The sequence below is a fragment of the Stomoxys calcitrans genome, chromosome 1, assembly GCF_963082655.1.
Source record: "Stomoxys calcitrans chromosome 1, idStoCalc2.1, whole genome shotgun sequence".
Lineage (NCBI taxonomy): Eukaryota > Metazoa > Arthropoda > Insecta > Diptera > Muscidae > Stomoxys > Stomoxys calcitrans.
Genome location: NC_081552.1, coordinates 266,240,816 through 266,266,675, shown reverse-complemented (window position 1 = coordinate 266,266,675; position 25,860 = coordinate 266,240,816). Strand labels below are relative to the sequence as shown.

General features: G+C 40.9%; 1 protein-coding gene across 1 annotated transcript in view; it reads left to right on the top strand.

The window, feature by feature from the left end:
- The window catches only part of LOC106094244 (GATA zinc finger domain-containing protein 11), a 26,159-nt gene extending 949 nt beyond the window's left edge, over window positions 1–25,210 (top strand). Inside the window, exons 2-3 of the mRNA XM_059369388.1 lie at window positions 19,960–21,482; window positions 25,056–25,210. Coding sequence (XP_059225371.1) covers window positions 20,606–21,482; window positions 25,056–25,210 — 1,032 coding nt within the window. The 5' untranslated portion in view covers window positions 19,960–20,605. The remainder of the gene's footprint in view (window positions 1–19,959; window positions 21,483–25,055) is intronic.
- The last annotated feature ends 650 nt before the right edge of the window (window positions 25,211–25,860 follow it).

The following is a 25,860-nucleotide window of genomic DNA, read 5'->3' as shown; positions in this document are numbered from 1 at the left end:
TTTCCGCTAAAGCCTTGCTAAAAAAAAAACACACACAAAAGAAAACGAAAAACGACCAGCTAACGGAAAGCTAACTATCCGCGAAAAAAAAAATCAATTCATTTCAATGTTTTTTATGTGCTTGCGTGTGTGTGTTTGTGTGTTCTACTGTTGCTATACAACAAAATTTCACATTCGTGAATGCATTGCATGTGAATGCCGTGTGTGAGTTTGAGCGTGTGTGTGATTCAACAAATAGCTAAAAACCGTCAAGTGATGACAAAGAAAAGTTTGCAATCGCTTAAAATTGCTAAGAAAACGCGAAATTTGTTAAGATGGTCATAACCTCAAAATAGATCAACCTACCAACCAAACAACCAACAGGCCAACCGACCGACCCCTCCAAAAGTGAGTATAGTTTCGGACAAACAATCCCAAGTTTCCCATGGCTTGGACATACAAAGTGTTACAGGCAAAGAGATGATTTTTGTTGGTGAAATAATGATTACTTAATATCCTCTTGGAATCTTTTTTCCTTTCCATCCAACTTCCTCCTTTCGCCTTCTGCTCCCTTCATATGGGTTTGCTCCGTAGTTTATGGGAGTCCTTAGTCTACTTGCTGGTAATGTTGTTGTTGCTGCTGCCGCTGCTGTTGTCATTGTCGCTCTTGGTGTTGGTGTTAATGTAGTGGTGGTGTATTTTTATGGGCATCAGGGTTGGCACCACAAGGAAAAATAATTTGCATCAAATGGAATTGTAGAGTTCTGGCATGCGATCACATTTCTAAGTTCAAATATAGAGTGGCATGCGATCAAGTTTCCCAGCGCAGAACGGATAGACTTTCTCGAAATGATCAAGGCCAATCAAGGTCAATCAACTTTTGCTTCCACTTGTAACACGGTTTGGAGACTTCACATAGAGAGGGCCGCACTTTATCACCATGAGATGGGCCTACACTACATTTTTAATAACGTTTGCAAATTTTTCCATGAACATTCGCTTAAGGAACAGGATTGACCCTGATCTTCTCTCATATCAGTGAGTGCTGTCAAATTAAATCTCAATGATAAACAGGGTATTATAGATTTGTGCATTTGTTTGCAACGCTATGAAGGAAAAGAGCTGGACCCATCGATAAGTATACGGATCGGCTTAGAATCACTTCCTGATTCGGTTTAGCTATGTCCGTCTGTCTGTCTGTCCATGTATTCTTGTAATCAAGGTACAGCTCGCACTTGTTGTCCGATTTTCACAACATCGCTGCATCGTCTTTTTTTGGTCCAAGGGCGAACGCTATTGATTTGGAAAAAAATCGGTCCAGATTTAGATATAGCTCCCATATATATCTTTCATCCGATATGTCCTTTTAAAGCTGTAGGAGCCACAATTTTGGAGCGATCTCTACCAAATTTGACACGAAGTGCTTCTTGTGACGTCCCAATACGTGTGCAAAGTTTCATCATAATCGGATCAGATTTATATATAGCTCCCATATATATTTTTCATCCGATATGGACTTTTAAGGCGGTAGAAGCCACAAAAAATTTTCATGAGATGGTTTTTATAGCCGAGTACGAACATCGTGCTGCAGTGCTACTCCTCCTTTGAAACATGTTCTTGCAAGGCAGAGTACCTTTAAAATGTGGTCTGTGTTAAGAGAGGATAACCACTGCTGAAAATTTTTTCTGATGTTCTTGCCAGGATTCGAATCCAGGCTTTCAGCGGACAAGCTAATCTCTGCGCTACGATGGCCCTCAAATCCAAAGTAGCATCAGTTCATCAATATTACCACTCTTACTCAACTCCAAATACTTATATCGTCAAAAATTTCCACCTGGGGAATTTGTATGGAGTTGGGCCTGTACATAGTTTTGGTCTAATATTTATATCATAATTGCAAATACCTTCAATTAGAACCCAAAGTTGTTCCAAAAGTTCAACACATTCACTAGAGAGGAGTTTTCCATCGTTTGTTACCTAGCTGTTTTTAATGTTTCTTATTCAAAGAACAGCATAGCAAAGAACTTGATGGGCTGGTGGCATCATTGGACAGTACTTCTTCAAAGATAATGCGAAACGTAACGTAACTGTGAACGGTGAGCGCTACCGTGAGATGACATTTTTATACCCACCACCAAAGAATAAGGGTATATTCATCTTGTCATTCCGTTTGCAACACATCGAAATATCCATATATCCATCCTATAAAGTATAGATATTCTTGATCAGCGTAAAAATCTAAGACCATCCAGCCATGTCCGTCCGTCTGTCTGTTAAAATCACACTACAGTCTTTAAAAACAGAGATATTAAGCTGAAACTTTGCACAGATTCTTTTTTTGTCGATAAGTAGGTTAAGTTCGAAGATGGGCTATATCAGACTATATCTTGATATAGCCCCCATATAGACCGATCCGCCGATTTAGGGACTTAGGCCCATAAAAGTCACATTTATTATCAGATTTTGCTGAAATTTGGGATAGTGAGTTGTGTAAGGCACTTCGACATCCTTCGTCGATTTGGCTCAGATCGGTCCAGATTTGGATATAGCTGCCAAATAGACCAATCTGTCGATTTAGGGTTTTAGGCCCATAAAAGCCAAATTTATTATCAGATTTTGCTGAAATTTAGGACAGTGAGTTGTGCTAGGCCCTTCGACATCCTTCTTCAATTTGGCTTAGATCGGGACAGATCATATAGACCGGTCCTCCGATTTACGGTATAAGGCACGTAAAAGGCGCATTTATTGTCCAATGTCGCCAAAACTTTAGACAGTGAGTTGTGTTAGGCCCTTCGGCATCCTCCGTCAATTTGGCCCAGATCAGTCCAGATTTGGATATAGCTGCTATAAACACAGTTCTGCCAATTAAGAGTCTTAGGCCCATAAAAGGTGCATTTATTGTCCAATGTCGTCAAAATTCGGGACAGTGAGTTAAGTTATGCCCCTCGATATACTTATTTAATATGGCACAGATCGGTTCAGATTTGGATATAGCTGCCATATAGATCGATCTGCCGATTTAGGGTCTTAAGCCCATAAAAGCCATATTTATTATCCGATTTTGTTGAAATTCGGGACAGTGAGTTGCATTAGGCCCTTCGACATCCCTCTTCAATTTGACTCAGATCGGTCCAGATTTGGATCTCCCGATTTAAGGTTTGGGCCCATAAAAGGATCATTTATTGTCCGATGTCGCCGAAATTTGGGACAGTGAGTTAAGATAAGCCCCTCGATATACTTACTTAATATGGCACAGATCTGCTCAGATTTGGATATAGCTGTCATATAGACCGATCTGCCGATTTAGGGTCTTAGGCGCATAAAAGCCACATTTATTATCCGATTTTATTGAAATTTGGTGCAATGAGTTGCGTATGGCCCTTCAACATCCTTCGCCAATTTGGCCCAGATCGGTCCAGATTTGGATTTTGCTGCCATATAGACCGATCCGCCGATTTGAGGTTTGGGCCCATAAAAGGCGCATTTATTGTCCGATTTCGCCGAAATTCGGGTCGGTGAGTTGTGTTAGGCCCTTCGACATCCCTCTTGAATTTGGCTCAGATCGATTCAAATTTGGATATAGCTGCCATATAGACCGATCTCTCGATTTAAGGTTTTGGGCCCATAAAAGGCGCATTTATTGTCCTAAGTCGCCAAAATTTGAGACAGTGAGTTAAGATAAGCCCCCCGATATACTTATATAATATGGCACAGATCGGTTCAGATTTGGATATAGCTGCCATATAGATCGATCTCTCGATTTAAGGTCTGCCGCCCATAAAAGTCGAATTTATTATCCGATTTCGCCGAAATTTGGGACAGTGAGTTGTGTTAGGACCTACGACGTCCTTCTTGAATTTGGCCCAGATCGGTCCAGATTTGGATATAGCAGCCATATAGACCGATCTGCCGATTTGAGGTTTTGAGCCCATGAAAGTCCCATTTATTGTCCGATTTCGCCGAAATTCGGGACAGTGAGTTGTGTTAGGACCTTCGACATCCTTCTTCAATTTGGCCAAGATCGGTTCAGACTTGAATATAGCTGCCATATAGACCCCATAAAAGACGCGTTTATAATCCGATGTCACTGAAATTTGACAAGTAGCTAATGTTATGCTTTTCGACATCCATGTCGTATATGGTTCAGATCGGTTTAGTTTTAGATATAGCTACTAAAAAGTCCAATATTTTGTTATACTCAATTGAATAATGACTTATACTTATTAGTATCTGGTTCAAATCGGAACATATTTCAATATAGCTGCTATGGGGCTTAAGGTTTGCATTTTTCACCGGATTTTGACGAAAGGTGGTTTACATATATACCCGAGGTGGTGGGTATCCAAAGTTCGGCCCGGCCGAACTTAGCGCCTTTTTACTTATTTTTCTCAAAATGCAAGAGCTTGACTTGCATTACATGTGGTTTCAACAAGACGGTGTCACATGCCTCACAGCACGCGCATTAATGAACGTATTAAGAGGGGAGTTCTGTGAACATTTTATTTTACTTTCGGGACCGGTCAATTAACCAACTAGATCGTGCTATTTAACGCCTTTGAACTTTTTTGTGAGGCTATGGTAAAGTTCATGTCTATAAAGATAAGCTCGCTTCAATTAACGCATTGGAAGACAACTTTAAAGCATTTATTCGTGAGATACCGGCCGAAATGTTGGAAAGAATATGCCAAAATTGGACCAAGCGGATGGACCATTTGAGGTGCAGTCCCGATCAACATTTACATGAAATAATCTTCAAACATTAAGTTAAATGGTCACAAATAAAGATTTCATGCATTTTTCTGAATTTTTATACCCTCCACCATAATATGGGGGGTATACTAATTTCGTCATTCTGTTTGTAACTACTCGAAATATTCGTCTGAGACCCCATAAAGAATATATATTCTTGATCGTCGTGACATTTTATGTCGATCTAGCCATGTCCGTCCGTCTGTCCGTCCGTCCGTCCGTCCGTCTGTCTGTCGAAAGCACGCTAACTTTCGAAGGAGTAAAGCTAGCTGCTTGAAATTTTGCACAAATACTTCGTATTAGTGTAGGTCGGTTGGTATTGTAAATGGGCCATATCGGTCCATGTTTTGATATAGCTGCCATATAAACCGATCTTGGGTCTTGACTTCTTGAGCCTATAGCTTGCGCAATTCTTATCCGATCTGAATGAAATTTTGCACGACGTGTTTTGCTATGATATCCAACAACTGTGCCAAGTATGGTTGAAATCGGTTCATAACCTGATATAGCTGCCATATAAACCGATCTTGGGTCTTGACTTCTTGAGCCTCTAGCTTGCGCAATTCTTATCCGATCTGAATGAAATTTTGCACGACGTGTTTTCTTACGATATCCAACAACTGTGCCTAGTATGGTTCAAATCGGTCCATAACCTGATATAGCTGCCATATAAACCGATCTGGGGTCTTGACTTCTTGAGCCTCTAGAGTGCGCACTTCTTATCCGATTGAAATGAAATTTTACACAACGTGTTTTGTTATCATATCCAACAACTGTGCCAAGTATGGTTCAAATCGGTCCATAACCTGATATAGCTGCCATATAAACCGATATTGGGTCTTGACTTCTTGAGCCTCTAGAGTACGCAATTCTTATCCGATTGGAATGGAATTTCGCACGACGTGTTTTGTTATTATACCCAACAACTGTGCCAAGTATGGTTTAAATCGGTTAATAACCCGATATAGCTGCCATATAAACCGATCTTGGGTCTTGACTTCTTGAGCCTCTAGAGGGCACAATTCTTATCCGATTTGAATGAATTTTTGCACGAAGTATTTCGTTATGATATCCAACAACTGTGGCAAGTATGGTTCAAATCGGTCCATAACCTGATATAGCTGTCATATAAACAGATCTGGGGATTTGACTTCTTGAGCTTCTAGAGGGCGCAATTCCTATCCGATTCGGCTGAAATTTTGCATGACGTATTTTATTTTTACTTTCAACAACTGTGTCAAATGAGGTTCAAATCGGTTCATAACCTGATATAGCTGCCATATAAACCGATCTGAGATCTTGACTTCTTGACCCCTAGAGGTCGCAATTATTATCCGATATGCCTGAAATTTTGTACGATGGATCCTCTCATGACCATTAACAAACGTGTTTATTATCGTCTGAATCGGTCTATAGCCCGATACAGATCCCATATAAATCGTTCTCTCTATTTTACTTCGTGAGCCCCAATGGGCGCAATTCTTATACGAATTGGCTGAAATTTTACACAGGTCTCCAACATATAAATTAATTGTGGTCCGAACTGGACCATATCTTGATATCGTTTTAATAGCAGAGCAACTCTTTTCTTTTATCCTTTTTTGCCTAAGAAGAGATGCCGGGAAAAGAACTCGACAAATGCGATCCATGGTGGAGGGTATATAAGATTCGGCCCGGCCGAACTTAGCACGCTTTTACTTGTTTTTTTTTACTTGTCTTTAGCTCTTGAAAAATAGCCCTTATAAAGTTAGACAAGCATGTGCTGTTTTCAAAAACACTTTGACTGGCATGGTGGATCGCGATTTCTCATATGCCACGTATCTTCATCAGAAAGAACCAGAACACCAGAAAGAAAGTCGAAAATAGGGCGGATACCGTAATACCCTACACCTACTTTACAATTATAAAAACGGGCAATATATATGTATATGAGAGCTATAGCTAAACCGACTTTCAAACAGATCGTTTGAAAATTTTTGTTACTTCGGCATATATAAGTGCAAATCCGGCGATAAATATGTATGGGTGCTACATCCAAATTTGAACCGATTTTGATGAAATTTCGCAAGCAGTAACATAGCTGTCCGTACAAAATTTTGTGCAGATCAGTTGAAAATTGTAGCTACTACGGCCATTTAAGTGCAAATCAGGCGATAAATATACATGGGAGCTATATTAAAATCTGAACCGATTTTGATAAAATTTTGCAGATATGTTAAGATCAGTAACAAAACATTCCGTGCCAAATTTTGTGCAGATCGGTTGAAAATTTTAGCTGCTAAGGCCATTTTAGTGCAAATCGGGTGATATATATATATATGGAAGCTATATCTAAATCTGAACTGATTTTGATGAAAACGTGCAGATATATTAAGATCATATATAGATATAGTAAGATCATTTAGATTTGTTACAAAAGGAATGTCAAAACTTATTGACCCGAATCCCGTAGCAGCAAGAAATGAAGGGAGTAAGTTAAAGCATTATATTTGAAGACAAATCTATCCGACCATTCCATTTAACTTTGGCAACCCTGCTAAGCATAGCGGGTAGTTCGGCAAAAGGCGCTTAAACGACACACAACAACAAAATCACAGCACGAATTGTTGTTGACATGAAATCAGCACTCGTGTGCTACAACAAATAACATCGTCTAGCCTCGTTCTTTTTTTTCAGGAAAGCCTTTCGCCGAAAAGGCTCAAACATCCGCAAAATATTGAAATGAAAGCAGAGCTAGTATTAATTAATTATTTTGCTAATGTTCTTTAAAAAAAAAAATAGAAATAAATTTTCAAAGAACAATTAGCAAAAAAAGTGGTGAATATCGTATTACAAATTAAATAGAAAACAATTAAACATTTTCCTCTCTGTTAGTCTGCTATTCTCATTCAAGGTTTAGCAAAGCCATCTCGGAAAGGCCTCTCTCTCTCAAAAATAGTGCAAACTTACTCTCCCAAGTTTGTCTATCACACACACACACACACACTACAAGTGGCAAATGAATGTGTAACAAAACAATCATACTAGGTTTGAGAGTCTTCCTCTTCTTCGTTTTGGTGTTCTCTTGTTGTTACCTTTCGTTGCTTGCTTTCGTTCGTTCGTTCGTTAGTTCATTCGTTTTAATAACACACTTGTTTGCTCTACTTCAGTGCACAACAATAAACAAATAAGGCTGCCAGCCAGTCAGTGTTGCCATACCAAACATACGGCCTTACAACATAAGACAGGGAGACCAAAAGCAACAACCGCCACAACAGAAATAACAGTTATTGTCGTATATGTATGTTTGTTCTTCCATCATCTCCCCCCGGGACGTTTGCACGAAAAACAAGTTAAAATTCCTAAAGAAATCTCATTTTTGGACAACGACAACCTTTAATTATCACATGACGTGAAATGTACAATTATTTCTGCCAAGGTGTGTGTGTGTGTGCGTGTAAGTGCGCGCGTGGGGCGGGAGAAATATGAATTTTTCACATCCTGAATACTCGATGGGAGCTGTGGGGGGGCGGGGGGTGGACAAGAGGAAGGTTAAATGCGTGAGGGCGTTCAAATGTGAACATTGGCATCACACGGAGAGTACGGTTGTATGTGTCCGCATTAAATATTAAATGAATTACGTATTGTTTCGTGTTGCTCAGAATGCCATTTAATTTAAAGTCAAACCTCTGCGTATAAACTCATCAGCATTGTTTGCATAGGATTTTTTCCATTCAGCACAGTGCATTGAAGGATGAATGCCGGTGAAGAAATTTCATCAATTGAAAATTGAAAATGATGCTTGTGCATCATTACCCACATTATCATATCCACTCACACTAATGTGTGGATATGACTCCTACAGAGCATGTCCACCTGTGATGATAAACAGCTGGGTTCATAAGCTGGTGAGAGTATGGAAACAATTTTTCTGTGGTATAATGCTTTTTCTAATGTTGCCGGTTTTGATACATTAATGCTACACCTAATGTCTCTGGACATTGCCGCGAGACAAATTGCTGCGACTATTGCTGTGGGGCTAAGTTAACCTTCTCTTGGTCATGTTGCGGCTACAGACACTGTGCTCCCCTTCATACAATGTCCGATGTTCCAGTCAGTGTAGATTAAACCCTGCCTGAAAAGTACTGAACCACTATTCCTGATATAACCGTTTGGAACTACGATAACCCTGATAATAGAAGTTACATAGACTTCTAAACGGATGGTTCCAAACTAGAGCTTTGGGGTGTACTCTGAAAAACTAGAACTGGTTGTTGTTGTTGTAGCAGTGTGTTGTACACTGAGGCGGCAGACCTTGCCAATGAAGGAATCCATCGGGTCAATCCGGTACGTACAACCGGCTGCCATGGGATTGACTAGAACTGATCACATCGAGAAGTTTATCCTACCTCTGCAGTGTGTATCAAGCAGAGATCCTTGCAATAAAAGATGTGTTGGCATGGACAAGATATAATGTCATAACGACAACTGGCATAAATATCTTCTCTGACAGCCAGGCAGCGTTCAAGTTCCTGGAGAACGTATTTCTGAATTCAAAAACCACCCTCGACTGTCATAGATCTCTCAACGAGATGGCCGAACAGTTCAATATTCACCTGTTCTGGGTGCCGGGCCACCGAGCTTGCATGACTGGCAACTACCTTACACAATCGAGGGCAACTGGAATCTGTTGGTATGCCTCTAGCGACATGTAAGCTAGATCTTCAGGATCAAGGCAACGAATCATAGATCTCTATCCACTCCAAATTTTTACAAATACTTCATGTAGGCCAGTTGAGGTTGTACATAAGCCAAATCGATTAATTTTAAGACGTAGCTCCAATGTGATTCGATCGCCTGTGATCTGTGATCCATGGGTAATTATTGGGCTTTTATTATTATCTGTTAATTATACCCTCCACCATAGGATGGGGGTATACTAATTTCGTCATTCTCTTTGTAACACCTCGAAATATGCGTCTAAGACCCCACAAAGTCGATCTTGTCATGTCCGTCCGTCGGTCTGTCTGTCGAAAGCACGCTAACTTTCAAAGGAGTAAAGCTAGCCGCTTAAAATTTTGCACAAATACTTTTTATTAGTGTAGGTCGGTTGGGATTGCAAATTGGCCTAATTGGTCCATTTTTTGATATAGCTGCCATATAAACTGATCTTGTATCTAGAGTTCCTGATCCGCTTGAGGGCGTAGTTTTCATCCGACTGGGCTTAAATTTTGAATGAAGTGTTTTAGTATCACCTCCAACAACTGTGCTTAGTATGGTTCAAATAGGTTCATATTTTTATATAGCTGCCATATAAACCGATCTTGGGTCTTGACTTCTTGAGCCTTTAGAGGGCGCAATTCCTATCCGATTTAAATGAAATTTTACACGAAGAGTTTTGTTATGATATCCACACAATTCCTGTGTGCCAAGTATAGTTCAAATCGGTTCATAACCTGATAAAGCTGCCATATGAGTCGATCTTGGGTCTTGACTTCTTGAGCCTCTAGAGGGCGCAATTCTCATCCGATTGGAATAAAATTTTGCAGGACATATTTTGCTATAATATCCAACAACTGTGCCAAGTATAGTTCAAATCGGTTCATAACCTGATAAAGCTGCCATATAAGCTGGGTCTTGACTTCTTGAGCCTCTAGAGGCCGCAATTCTCATCCGATTGGAATAAAATTTTGCATGACATATTTTGTTATGATATCCAACAACTGTGCCAAGTATAGTTCAAATCGGTCTATAACCTGATATAGCTGTCATATAAACCGATCTTGGGTCTTGTCTTCTTGAGCCTCTAGAGGGCGCAATTCTTTTCCGATTTCAATGAATTTTTGCACGAAGTATTTTGTTATGATATCCAACAACTGTACTAAGTATGGCGCAAATCGGTACATAACCTGATATAGCTGCCATATAAACCCAACTGGGACCTTTACTTCTTGAGCCTCTAGAGGGCGCACTTCTCATCCGATTTGGCTGAAATTTAGTACAACGGTTTTTCTCATGACCTTCAACATACGTGTCTAATATGGTCTGAATCGATTCATAGCTTGATACAGCTCCCATATAAACCTATCTCCCGATTGTGCTTCTAGAACCCCTACAAGACGCAATTCTTATCCAAATGAACTGAAATATTACACAATGACTTCCACAATGTTCAGCATTCATTTATGGTCCGAACCGGACTATTACTTGATATAGCTCCAATAGCACAGCAGTTCCTACTCAATATTCTTTGTTTGCCTAAAAAGAGATACCCCGCATAGAACTCGAGAAATGCGATCCATGGTGGAGGGTATATAACATTCAGCCCTGCTGAACTTAGCACGCTTTTACATGTTACCGCTAATCTTTTCGCTTCTGGCTTGGACTTTTGCAACGCACTGTAATATCGTTGTTATTTACACCTTTAGCCAACAAGCAAATGTTCAAACACAATCCTTAGTATACTCGACGTACATGCTCAAAATATTCTGACAGGTGGCCACAAAGCAGGGAATTATACAACGGTCACACACACACACATACACACTGACATGTTCATATGCTCACACATACATACTCTACGTGTCCATTCACAACACAAGAAGGAGGAAATAATAACGGTTAAGGCAAATTGCTGTTGCTTTGGCTATTTGCTGCTGGCACATTTGTATTGGTACTAGAGCTGGAGCAGAGGCAGGTAACACTTGATGTTGTCCAGAACTGTTGCTGTGTATGTAGCATGTTGTGGAGGGTGGAGGGCTGGCTGAATGGGCTGGCTTACTTGTAGGCTAGCATTCGTTCATTCATTCATTGTGTATTACTGTTAATGTTAGGGCGGCTTCGTTAAAAATTCAATTAAAACTTCTATGGTTAAACAACATCCACATCCACCTCGATGTCCACATACCCATTCACATCATTCATTCACCTGCAACAACGCCACTGCTAAAGCTAAAGCACACGCTACAAAGTCATAAGAAATTATTTCAATCGTTTCACCACAGCTCACCATTCTTCACTTCAGTTACGTCTCGTACTCAATGTTAAGCCAGGACTGCGTGCAGTAAAATGAATGAATCTCAACAGTTGTTGGCCTTCTTCAGTATTTTTGGCCATTTCATATTCGAGTAGAGATGGAATATCTGTCTGAATGTCCATTTTATCACAATTCCTGTGATTAATTATGCAAAAGGTGTAAATAATCATCAAGGATTAGTTTTATACGCACGATGACATTTAAATCCATTTTTGCCAAATTATCTTGGATCAGAAAGAATTTAAGATAGACAAATGAATTATAGAAAGAGGCCTTAGCAAGGCGATAATAATACGTTAATTAAATGTTAACAAAAGGTTAGCGAATAACAAAATCTCAGAAAACTCCAGAAAACAGAGTGAAATAGGGAGATCGGTTTATAGGGGAGCTGAGTTTGGCTATAAATCGATTCATGCCATATTCGACAAGTATGTTAAAGGTCATGGGAGAAGCCGCCCTTTAGAGGCCCAAGAAGTCAAGATCCCAGATCGGTTTATATGGCAGCTATATCAGGTTATGGACCGATTTGAACTATTCTTAGCACAGTTGTTGAAAATCATAACAAAACACCTCATGCAAAATTTTAGCTAAATCGGATAATAATTGCGCCCCCTAGTGGTTCAAGAAGTCAAGGCCCTAGATCGGTTTATATGGCAGCTATATCAGGTTATAGACCGATTTTAACCATTCTTTATACAGTTGTTGGAAGTCATAACAAAACACCTCAAGCAAAATTTCAGCCAAATCGGATAATAATTGTGTCGTCTAGAGGCTCAAGAAGTCAAGACCCCAGATCGGTTTATATGGCAGCTATATCAGGTTATGGACCGATTTAAACAATACTTAGCACAGTTGTTGGAAGTCATAGCGAAACACGTCGTGCAAAATTTCATTCCAATCGGATAAGAATTGCGCCATCTAGAGGCTCAAGAAGTCAAGACTCTAGATCGGTTTATATGACAGCTATATTAAAACGTGGACCGATATAGCCCATTTAAAATCCCTACCGACCTACACTAATAAGAAGTATTTGTGCAAAATTTCAAGTGAATAGCTTAACACCTTCGAAAATTAGCGTGTTGTCGACGGACAGACGGACGGACAGACGGACGGACGGACGGACGGACAGACGGACGGACGGACAGACGGACAGACGGACGGACGGACGGACAGACGGACGGACGGACGGACGGACAGACGGACGGACGGACAGATGGACTGACGGACAGACGGACGGACGGACGGACAGACAGACAGACGGACGGACAGACGGACGGACAGAAAGACGAACGGACAGACGGACGAACGGACAGACGGACGGACGGACAGACGGACAGACGGACGGACAGAAAGACGGACGGACAGACGGACGGACGGACAGACGGACAGACAGACGGACGGACGGACAGACGGACGGACTAGAAGCTCAAGAAGTCAAGACCCAAGATAGGTTTTTATGGTAGCTATATCAAAACATGGGGCGATATTACCCATTTACGATCCGAACCGACCTATTCTAATAAGAAGTATTTGTGCAAAATTTCAAGCGGCTAGCTTTACTCCTTCTTCTCGGAAGCTTGGAGAGCACAATATGAACTGCAAATTGCAGTAGCCACAGAGGAAACTAACTTACTTTGCATCGGTGTAGCATAAATAAACACTGGATGTGGAGAAAATGAATCGCAAGAGTCTAGATTCTGATAGAAATCTAGGCGACGCATTACAGAGTTCAGAATGGTTGCGGTTGGAGCAGTTGGAAGAGAGATTTAAGATAGTAAGGGATTTGGAAGAATGCTAACCTCCACCACTAATTTCGTCAGTCAGCTTGTCACACATCGAAATATTGATCTGAGACCCAACAAAGTACATACATTCTTGATCGTTTCACCATTCTAAATCGATTTAACCATGTCCGTTCGTCTGTCGAAAACACACAAACTTTCATGGGAATAAATCAAGCTCTCAAAATTTGGCGCCAATACTTCCTATAATTGTGAAGGGATTTGATTTGACTTAGAATTACTGTGCCAAGTATGGTCTAAGTCAATTCAGAACCTTATATAGCTCCCATATAAACCGATATGGCTAAAATTTTGCACAACGACTTCTTCTATGATCTTTACCAAACATGTTAAATATGATCCGAATCGGTCAATGACCCGTTTGAAAACTTAGGGTCTATAATGGCACGCGTCTAACAAACTCATTCACTATCTGCTTCATTCAGGGAACTTAGGTCCATTGTTTCGCCTCCGAGAGATTCATAAAGCGCAGAAGAACACTGATAAAATTTACGTCAGTACAATGCCAGACTTTAGAATGAAGATTAGAAGCCAATATGCATGACAAAACGGACAGGAGGTCTGGAGAAGTTCCCTCCAAAATGTCATTATAAGCTCTAGTAGCCAAGAGTGGCGTAAGAACTATTGCATGAAGTTAATTTAGGCAGAACAAGTAAAAAGGCGTTAAGTTCGGCCGGGCCGAACTTTGGATACCCACCACCTCGGGTATATATGTAAACCACCTTTCATCAAAATTCGGTGAAAATTTCATACCTTATGACCCATATCAGTTATATCAAAACATGTTCCGATTTGGACCAAATACTAATAAGTACAGTAGCTATATCTAACAAGTAAAAGCGTGCTAAGTTCGGCCGGGCCGAATCTTATATACCCTCCACCATGGATCGCATTTGTCGACTTCTTTTCCCGGCATCTCTTCTTAGGCAAAAACGGATATAAGAAAAGAGTTGCTCTGCTATTAAAACGATATCAAGATATGGTCCGGTTCGGACCACAATTAAATTATATGTTGGAGACCTGTGTAAAATTTCAGCCAATTCGTATAAGAATTGCGCCCATTGGGGCTCACGAAGTAAAATAGAGAGAACGATTTATATGGGATCTGTATCGGGCTATAGACCGATTCAGACTATAATAAAAACGTTTGTTGATGGTCATGAGAGGATCCATCGTACAAAATTTCAGGCATATCGGATAATAATTGCGACCTCTAGAAGCTCAAGAAGTCAAATCCCCAGATCTGTTTATATGACAGCTATATCAGGTTATGAACCGATTTGAACCATACTTAGCACAGTTGTTAGATATCATAACGAAATACTTCGTGCAAAAATTCATTCAAATCGGATAAGAATTGCGCACTCTAGAGGCTCAAGAAGTCAAGACCCAAGATCGATTTATATGGCAGCTATATCTGGTTATGGACCGATGTGAACCATACTTGGCACAGCTGTTGGATATCATAACAAAACACGTTGTGCAAAATTTCATTCTGATCGGATAAGAATTGCGCACGCTAGAGGCTCAAGAAGTCAAGACCCAAGATCGGTTTATATGGCAGCTATATCAGGTTATGGACCGATTTGAACTATACTTGACACAGTTGTTGGATATCATAACAAAACACGTCGTGCAAAATTTCATTCCAATCGGATAAGAATTGCGCACTCTAGAGGCTCAAGAAGTCAAGACCCAAGATCGGTTTATATGGCAGCTATATCAAAACATGGACCGATATGGCCCATTTACAATACCAACCGACCTACACTAATAAGAAGTATTTGTGCAAAATTTCAAGCGGCTAGCTTTACTCCTTCGGAAGTTAGCGTGCTTTCGACAGACAGACGGACGGACGGACGGACGGACGGACGGACGGACGGACGGACGGACAGACGGACGGACATGGCTAGATCGTCATAAAATTTCACGACGATCAAGAATATATATACTTTATGGGGTCTCAGACGAATATTTCGAGTAGTTACAAACAGAATGACGAAATTAGTATACCCCCCATCTTATGGTGGAGGGTATAAAAATTAACCGATCTGAACCATATACGACACGGATGTTGAAAAGCCTAACATAAGTTACTATGTAAAATTTCAGTGAAATTGGATTATAAATGCGCTTTTTATGGGGCAAAGACTTTAAATCGAGAGATCGGTCTACATGACAGCTATATTCAAATCTGGCTCGATCTGGGCAAAATTGAAGAAGGACGTCGAAGAGCCTAACTGAACTCACTGGTTCAAATTTCAGCGACATCGGACAATAAATGCGTCTTTATGACCCCAAAACCTAAAACCTAGATATCGGTCTATATGGCAGCTATATCTAAATTTGGACCGATCTGTGTGATATTGAAGATGTATGTCAAGGAGCTTAACTTAACTCACTGTCCCAAATTTCGGCGACATGGACAATAAATGAGCATTTTATGGGCCCAAAACCTTAAATCAAGAAATCGGTCTATATAGCAGCTATATCCAAATCTGAACCGATCTGGGCCAAATTGACAAAGGATGTCGAAGGGCCTAACAAAACTCACTGTCCAAATTTCAACAAAATCGGGTAATAAATGTGGCTTTTATGGGCCTAACACCATAAATCGGAGGATCGGTCTATATGGCAGCTATATCCAAATCTGGACCGATCTGAGCCAAATTGACGAAGGATGTCGAAGGGCCTAACAAAACTCACTGTCCCGAATTTCAGCAAAATCGAATAATAAATGTGGCTTTTATGGGCCTAAGACCCTAAATCGGCGGATCGGTCTATATGGGGGCTATATGAAGATATAGTCCGATATAGCCCATCTTCGAACTTATAGCCCATCTTCGAACTGCTTATGGACAAAAAAAGAATCTGTGCAAAATTTCAGCTCAATATCTCAATTTTTAAAGACTGTAGCGTGATTTCAACAGACAGACGGACAGACGGACAGACGGACGGACATGTCTAGATCGTCTTAGATTTTTACGCTGATCAAGAATATATATACTTTATAGGGTCGGAAATGGATATTTCGATGTGTTGCAAACGGAATGACAAAATGAATATACCCCCATCATTCGGTGGTGGGTATAAAAATAGGTGTTTGTGTAGCCATTAACTCATAATGGGTGCTCAACCGACTCCTCCTCATCAACACAAATCAAGCTTAGGTCCGCCATGTGTCCAGCGCAAGATCAAAGTCCTGACAATGGCTTTTCGGGACTTTCACTAGTGAGAGCAACAGCTCCATCACTTCTAGGAGAGGTCACCTGCACATACCAAGTTACCTAATATTGGTGAATAGTACCAGCTAGATCATTCGGGGGTTTACGTCAAGCCCATTGGTTCATTTGACAGCACATTATATGCACTCCGAACGGCCACACACCATGATGACAATGTCATCCTCGTAGCCAACAAACTTTAATCGTCCTTTTCAAATGACCTGATAAGCCCACAGAAATCCAAGGGCCAAAATAGGGGGTACAAAAACCCTCCTTGTGTTAAGTGAGCTTTTACCACAATCTTTCTATTTGAGCCATACGTTTATTATCCCGCCTATCGACATTAGCATTCACTTGGTAGCTACCAACTGCTACAATAACCTAGTGAAAACTTTTTAAACATGCCATCTTGGTGATGTTGTGGATAAAACCTCTGGAGCTAATTGGAATTTTGAACATTTTTATACCTACCACCGAAAGATGGCGTTTGCAACACATCGAAATATCCATTTCCGACCATATAAAGTATATATATCCTCGATCAGCGTAAAAATCTAAGATGATCTAGACATGTCCGTCCGTCTGTCTGTCTGCCTACTGAAATCACGCTACCGTCTTTAAAAATAAAGATATTGAGCTGAAACTTTGCACAGGTTCTTTTTTTGTCCATAAGCAGCTTAAGTTCGAAGATGGGCTATATCGGACTATATCTTGATATAGCCCCCATATAGACCGATCCGGCGATTTAGGGTCTTAGGCTTATAAGAGCCACATTTATTATCAGATTTTGCTGAAATTTGAGACAGTGAGTTGTGTTAGGCTCTTCAACATCCTTCTTCAATTTGGTCCAAATTGGTCCAGGTGTGGACATAGCTGCCATATAGACCGATTCTCCGATTTAGGGTCTTAGGCCCATTAAAGCCACATATATTAACCGATTTTGCTGAAATTTGGGACAATGAGTTCTGTTAGGCCCTTCGACATCCTTCTTCAATTTGGGCAAAATCGGTACAGATTTGGATATAGCTGCCATATACACCGATCTGTCGATTTAGGGTCTTAGGCCCATAAAAGCCACATTTATTATCCGATTTTGCTGAAATTTAGGACAATGAGTTCTGTTAGGCCCTTCGGCATCCTTCGTTAATTTCAGATCGGTCCAGACTTGGATATAGCTGCCATATAGATCGATCATCTTATTTAGGGTTTTAGGCCCATAAAAGCCACATTTATCATCCGATTTGGCTGAAATTTGGGAAGGTGAGTTGTGTTAGATCCTTCGACATCCTTCTTGAATTTGGCTGAAATCGGTCCAGTTTTGAATATAGCTGCCATATAGACCGATTCTCCGATTTAGGGTCTTAGACCCATAAAAGCCACAATTATTATCCTATTTTAATGAAATTTGGGACAATGAGTTGTGTTATGCTCTTCGACATCGTTTTTCAATTTGGCACAGATCGGTTCAGATTTGGATATAGCTGCCGATCGATCTCTGGATTTAAGGTTTTGGGCCCATAAAAAGCGGAATTATTGTCCGATATCGAAATTATGGACAGTGAGTTAAGTTAAGCCCCTTCACATAGTTCTGCAATATGGCACAACTCGGTCCAGATTGGGATATAGCTGCCATATAGACCGATCTCTCGGTTGTAAGTTTTGGGACCATAAAAGGCGCATTTATTGTCCGATTTCGCCGAAGTTTGTGACAGTGAGTTAAGTAAGGCTCTTCGAAGTCCTTATTCAATTTGGCCCAGATCGGTGCAGATTATAGCTGCCATATTGACTTATCAAATGCAAATTTTGCCCAGAAACATACCAACCAAGGAACATGGGCAATCTTCTTACATATCAATGAGTGCTGTCCGATTCAAGTTTAAGCTCAATGATAAGGAGCCTCAGTGCGACACCTCTTTGGAGAGAATTTTTACATGACATAGTACTTCACCAATGTTGCCAGCATTAGGAGAGGAAAACCACCGTTGATAATTTTTAGTGATGGACTCGTCAGGATTCGATCCCAGGCGTTCAACGGCATAGGCGGACATGCAAACCTTTGCGCTACGGTGGCCTCTTTCCTCCTCTCTCTCTTCTACGGTAACCTATCTCTCGGTTTTAGGTTTTGGGACCATAAAAGGCGCATTTATTGTCCGATTTCGCCGAAATTTTGAGACAGTGAGTTGTGTTGGGCCCTTCGTCATTCTTCTTCAATTTGTCTCAGATCGACGTAGATTTGGATATAGCTGCCATATAGACCGATCTCTCGATTTAAAATTTTAGGGCCAACGAGACGTTTTGCCATACACTGACTTGCTTTGTTTCACTGTTTGTGGGAAACGTCTCAGCCATTCAGAGCAGTTGAGATATTTTGCGAGTTTAATTTTTTCAAACACCAAATTAGAAGTTATGGTGGCTTATTGTTAAGATTTATTTTCTCTTGCTATGTGGGTACAATTTTGGCTTATTTTACAATTTTTTTATAATTCTTTTTTTGGAAAAATTATTGTTTTTTTTTTGACTTTATACAGGGCTGTGTTTTTTTAGCAAAATTAAAGCATTTATTTAGGCTCACATGGTTTGAATGACTCGTTTTTGAGGCAAACGAGTAGTTTTCCGAGCATTATAAAGAGAAAACGAGTAGTTTGCTCAGAACAGCTTTGGTCCGAACATGATATTACATGCTTTGAGTGACTCGCTTTTGAGGCAAACGAGTCGTTTCACCTTTATAAATTGTAAACAAGTCGTTGTCAGAGCATTATACTATGTTCAGACCAAAGCTTTTTTGAGCAAATGGCTCGTTTGCGCTTTATAATGCTCTGAAAAGGACACACGAATAAATGTAGATTTGTTTAACGATAGTTTAAGGAAAGATTTTTCGAAAATTAATAATTGGACAGTCATCTATGAAGTAAAATGATAATCTATAAGCAATCGAAATTCGGTTGTGTCATGACCGTAATTAAGTTTTGGGTCTTTGGCTCATAACCAATACTAAAATACCTGGAGCAATGAATCTGGAGCTTTTTGTGCAATCTTTCCATTGCTAGAAAACCCATGGCCAAAAAGCCACTTTTCTATATTTCTGGATAAATTCGTGGAACAAAGCCTTTAACTGACGATTTATTTTGCTTATCTGCAAAGCTAATCTAAAAATTTGTTAATGCTCTTCTTCTTATCATTATTATTTCAGGGGAAACAAATATCAAATAAACAAAGGAACCCTTGGTCCCAAAGTCAAACAATATAAATGTCGATTTGAAGTCAATAACAAAGCAAGCCAATTAAATTGAAAATAAGCAAAAACAAAAAAGAAACGCAAAAATGTTAACCTTAGTCAACTGAAACAACGAAAGCAATACCTAAACCTGTGAAATAATTTACAAAAGCATCCTTTTGCGATTTAAGAAGATAAACGGAAATAAACTCTCAATACTTCCCACTTTCTTTCTGTTCTCGTTTACACAAAGAATCTAACCTTCTGCTGTCGCAAGCTACATGCATGCAGCAAAACTTTACAACATTTCAATGAAATCATCTGCCAATGTTCTCCAACGCCACTCCATGCCACCGCAGGGCAGAGAGTCTTAGGAACAGCAACAAAGTATGACAGAATCCTTTAAAGGATACGAAGAAAGAAAACCTCAAACTGAACACCAAAAAGGTTGTAATTCTATTGATACCCCCTCCGGTCAGGCGGCGCACAGCGCATCTTGGTTCGCATATTCATTGTGTGAACTGTGGAAAAGGAGACCAGCAGAGTAAGGCAGCATCAAGGAGACATTGAAGGAAAGAAAAGGATAAAGCGAAACCGAACAAAAAGGGTCAACACCACAAAAATGTCTGTGGAGTGCATAGCGGCTACAAGTAAAATAGTGTTAGCCAAGAATTCTGCGGCATCCGCATACACGCCTCCACCTCCAGTTAGTGCCACCTTCGCAGCTTCCACATCCACATACCCCACGGCCTCCGCAGCTAGCCACCAGCAACAGCAACAGCATCACCAGCAGCAACATCAACGTCCACACCAACCACACGAGACAAACTTCATTGTTAGCCAAAGTGGTCGACGTGGAGCACAAAATGCAAAACGTCAACAACAGCATCAACAACAGCCACCGGCCGCCCAGTATCAACAAGATTTACAGCCGGAGCAACATCCGAAAAGCCAGCAATTACAGCAAACCGCCACCATATACATTGTCAACAAATCCGCTGATTTATACCATCCCCGTCGCCTAGGTGTCCAAAACGAGGGCGTTGTAGACACCAACAACAAAAGCAGCAACGGCAACAGCAACAGCAAAGGAATCAACAACGGCCGCACAACAAATGGTGGCCCTGTGGTTAATGACGGCATTAATAAAAACTCCTCGCATCAATCTTTGGCCAACGATTTACCACCACCACCGCCACTGGCTGCCTTTTCGCTGCCTTGCCCCAAAGCCAATGACAGTGTTACGTTAGTCAGTGACGAGGATGAAGTCGAGCTATGTGAGCGTTTGGAATGGTCGGCGGCGCAGTCATTGGTAGAGATGACTTCGAAGGACAAGCATCGCCGCAATAGCAACAGCAGCATTAACAGCAATAATAGCAGCACTGGCAGTGGCAGCAACAACAACAACAACAACAGCCATCAACAGTCAATCACTATCAACCGAAGATATTCAGCATCAGCCGGTAGCAATAACAGCTACAGCAGTCACTACAAAATCGGTAAGTTTTCTTAACAATTCTCTTTTTAAAAATTTAGGAATTACTATTTAACCCAGATGTTAGATTGAGCGTTTTTTTTCATACCCACCACCGAAGGAGGGGGCTATATTCATTTTGTCCTTCCGTTTGCAACACATTCAACAATCCATTTCCGACCCTACATAAGACGATCTAGCCTTGTCCGTCCGTCCGCCCGTCTGTCCGTCCGTCCGTCCGTCCGTCTGTCTGTCCGCTCGTCCGTCTGTCTGTCCGCTCGTCCGTCTGTCTGTCCGCTCGTCCGTCCGTCTGTCCGCTCGTCCGTCCGTCTGTCTGTTTGTATGTCTGTCTGTCTGTCTGTCTGTCTGTCTGTCTGTCTGTCTGTCTGTCCATCTGTCCGTCCGTCTGTCCGTCCGTCCGCCCGTGTGTCCGTCCGTCAGTCCGTCTGTCCGTTCGTCCGTTCGTCCGTGCGCCTGTCTGTCCGTCCATCTGTCCGTACGTCCGTCTGTCCGTCTGCCAATCCGCCTGTCCGTCCGTCCGTCCGTACGTCCGTCTGTCCGTCCGTCCGTCCGTCCGTTTGCTCGCCGTCTGCCCGCCTGTCTGTTGAAATCACGCTACAGTCTTTAAAAATAAAAATAGAGATATTGAGCTGAAACTCAGCACAGGTTCGTTTTTTGTCCATAAGCAGGTTAAGATGGGCTATATCAGACTATATCTTGATATAGCCCCCATATAGACCGATGCGGATAGGATAACTACATTGCTGAAATTTGGGACAGTGAGTTGAATTAGGCCCTTCGACATCCTTCTTCAATTTGGACCAGATCGGTCCAGATTTGGATATAGCTGCCATATAGACCTATCTATCGACTTAAGGTTTTGGGCTCATAAATAGCGCATTTATTGTCCGATTTAGCTGAAATTTTGCACAGTGAGTTGTGATAGACCAGTCAATATCTCTCCTCAATTTGGACCAGATAGGTTCAGATTTGGATATAGCGGTCATATAGACCAATCTCTCGATTTAACATCTTGCTCTAATAAAAGGCGCATTTATTGTTCGATTTTGCCAAAATTTGGGACAGTGCTTTGTGTTAAGCCCTTCGAAATTCTTTTACAATTTGGCCCAGATCGATCCAGATTTGGATATAGCTGTCATATACACCGATCAGTCGATTTGGGTCTTAGGCCCATAAAAGCCACATTTATTATCCGATTTTACTAAAATTTGGGACGGTGAGTTGTGTTGGGCCCTTCGACATACTTCTTCAATTTGGCCCAGATCGGTCCCGATTTGGATATAGCTGTTATATAGACTGATCTCTCGATTTAAGGTTTTGGGCTCATAAAAGACACTTTTAAAGTCAGATTTTGCCAAAATTTGGGACAGTGAGTTGTGTTAGGTCCTTCGACATTCTTCCTAAATTTGGCCCAGATCGGGTCAGATTTGGATATAGCTGCCATATAGACCGATCCTCAGATTTAAAGTTTTGAGCCCATAAAAGGAGCATTTATTGTCCAAATTCGCCAAAATTTGGGACAATGAGTTATGTTAGGTCCTTCGACATCCTTCTTCTATATAGCCCAAATCGGTCCAGACTTGGATATAAATGCCATATAGACCGATTTCTAGTCGCATTTATTGTCCGATTTCGCCGAAATTTGGGAGAGTGAGTTAGGTTAAGCCCCTTGAAATACTTCTGGAATATGGCACAGATCGGTCTAGATTTCGATATAGCTGCCATATAGACCAATCTCTCGGTTTTATGTTTTGGGGCCATAAAAGGCGCATTTATTGTCTGAAGTCACCGAAATTTGGCACTGTGCTTTGTGTTATGCTCTTCGACATTTTTCTGCAACTTGGTCCAAATCGGTTCAGATTTGGATATAGCTGCCATATAGACCGATATCTCGATTTAAAGCCTTGGCCCCATAAAAGGCGCATTTATAATCCATTTTCACTGAAATTTGGGACATTGACTTATGTTAGACTTTTCGACATCTACGTCGTTTATGGTGCAGATCAGTTTATTTTTAGATATTGCTACTAAAAATACCAATATTTTGTTATAAACAATTGAGCAATGATTTGTTCTTATTAGTTTTTGGTTCAAATCGAAACATATTTCGATATAGCCGCTATGAGGCATAAGATATGCATTTCCACCGGATTTTGACGAAAGGTGGTTAACATATACAACCGAGGTGGTGGGTATCCAAAGTTCGGCTCGGCCAAACTAAACTCCTTTTTACTTGTTAACTTTCACATTTTGAGCCTCTGGCGGCTCTCCAGATTACCGATTGGTGGAGGCCTTTATAGGAGGGTTGTGCCCCACACTCCTTCTACTACATGAGCATAAATTTTAATATCGTACTCGCTCAAATTTATCTATCACTTGATTCTTCATTATCTTAATGGGTCCATTAAGCTATTTGAGGCGTAAAACGCCGCCTAGAAACTTCGACATACTTTTTAATGTCACATTTGTAATCTATTCCCAAATATTTTTTATTCTAATTTTCGGAGGTGAGGCGACCCGCCATTACTTGGACCCAATTTTGTATACCAAATTCGTAATCTATTCCAGACTTAGGGTGGGGTTCAGGATCTCAGTAGGCCACCTGGACCCAATTTCGTGCTCCACTCCCTTATATCTTTACCTTGAGTCCCACAATGTCCCGATCGGTTCACCTTCATTTTTGCTCATGGGGTAAGTAATTTCAGCCCAATCGGACAACGAGTGCTAGAGGCTCAAGAAGTCAAATCAAAGTACCACTTTATTTGGGAAACATGTACAAATTTGAATCGATGTTTTTCCACAGATGGACGGACATGACTAGATCGACTTAGACTGTCAAGACAATCAAAAACTTATATGCTAGAGGGTCGCGGATTAATATTATAATGGTATACGAATTTGGCACCGGTGTCTAGAAGGCAGATCCACCATCAAAAAATACCAAAGACTGACATGAATGTTCGACGATACAAGATGGGTTTTAAATGAATTACGAATTTGCTAAACAAATTTAGCGCCAGATATCTGGGTTCCGGCCAAACCAAAAACAATAGGTAATGGGTCTTAAATGAAAAGCCTGGAGTACACTCACTAAAAGACTACAATCCTCGTACAAATATTTTGGGGCGATTTTGTAGGATGGCCTGGAATGAGAAACACCATCCAAACTGAATAGTGGAGCGATCGGGAGAGTATTGAACTCAAATAAAAGATATTTGGGTATAGAATACGAAACTTAGTTATATCAATATGTGGGGCTAAGTCTGAGGGGACTGTTAGAAGGATCAAATTTTCTATTAGCTACTCATTACTATTTATTAGTTGTCAATTTTTTCCTTAAATGGTAATTGAAACCAACAAAGATTGGGTTTAACCCTGTATTCGTTAACTGTTGTCCAAGTGTTCTTAGCCCAGCTCAATGCTTCTCAATTCCCAAAAAAAATCATCCCATTCATATAAGATAGGAATTAAATCATTTGTGCGTGTGTGTGTGTGGCCCTGAATTGTCCACAGTAACAAGTTGCATGTATTCAACAGAGTAAACATTTTTCCTTGCCTTAATCGCATTACTCTGAAGCCGATGATTCAATTTACTTTGTTAAAATACCCATGGAAATAAGTATGGTTTTTATTGACGCATCCCCCGCCAAGACCAATGGTAGCTACCCCTACCATGCCTCCCATCCCATGCCATGTCATCCCAGCGCATCTATCCATCCATCCCCAGCTTAAATATGGCAACATGAAATGAAATGTACATTTGTATGTAAATCCCCCAGAGGAGTGGTATGTACCAGCAGGGAGGAACAGAGGGAGAGAGAGAGAGGGGAAAGTAAACAAAAGAGCGCCATTAAAAAATCCACGTAAAACTACTCGCATCGTCATACCCATGCGAAAGAACGGTCAGACATTCATAAGGGTACGTCACATTGTACACCACACATGTGTCCACTGACCATCGAGACGTAAGCAGGCACCAATGACATCAATAGTTTGACGGCGTCTGAATGTGAATTTTAAATAAATTCCTCCGAGTATAATTTCATAAGTATTTTATTTAAACACATGTGTCATGTTTTTTGTTTGCCCTGTTGCTTTGCGTTCCGCCGGAACATTTATGATGGCAGGGGTGCTTCCTTCCGATTCGGTAGGTTGGCCTGGTACCCTTAACATTTTGAAATTCTTTTGTGCGGCGGCATTGAAACGTTGCTTTGCTGGCCACCCTTGCTGCCACGAGAATGTAAAGGCGAAACGCGTCCAATGGAGATGATTGAAAGAATGAATGGTCAAAGGAAGGCCCCAACCAGCATGCACAAATAAAAGTAATCACGTGGACACAAGAGTGGATCAAAATACGTGTTGCTTTCTTTTTTGGGTTGGGT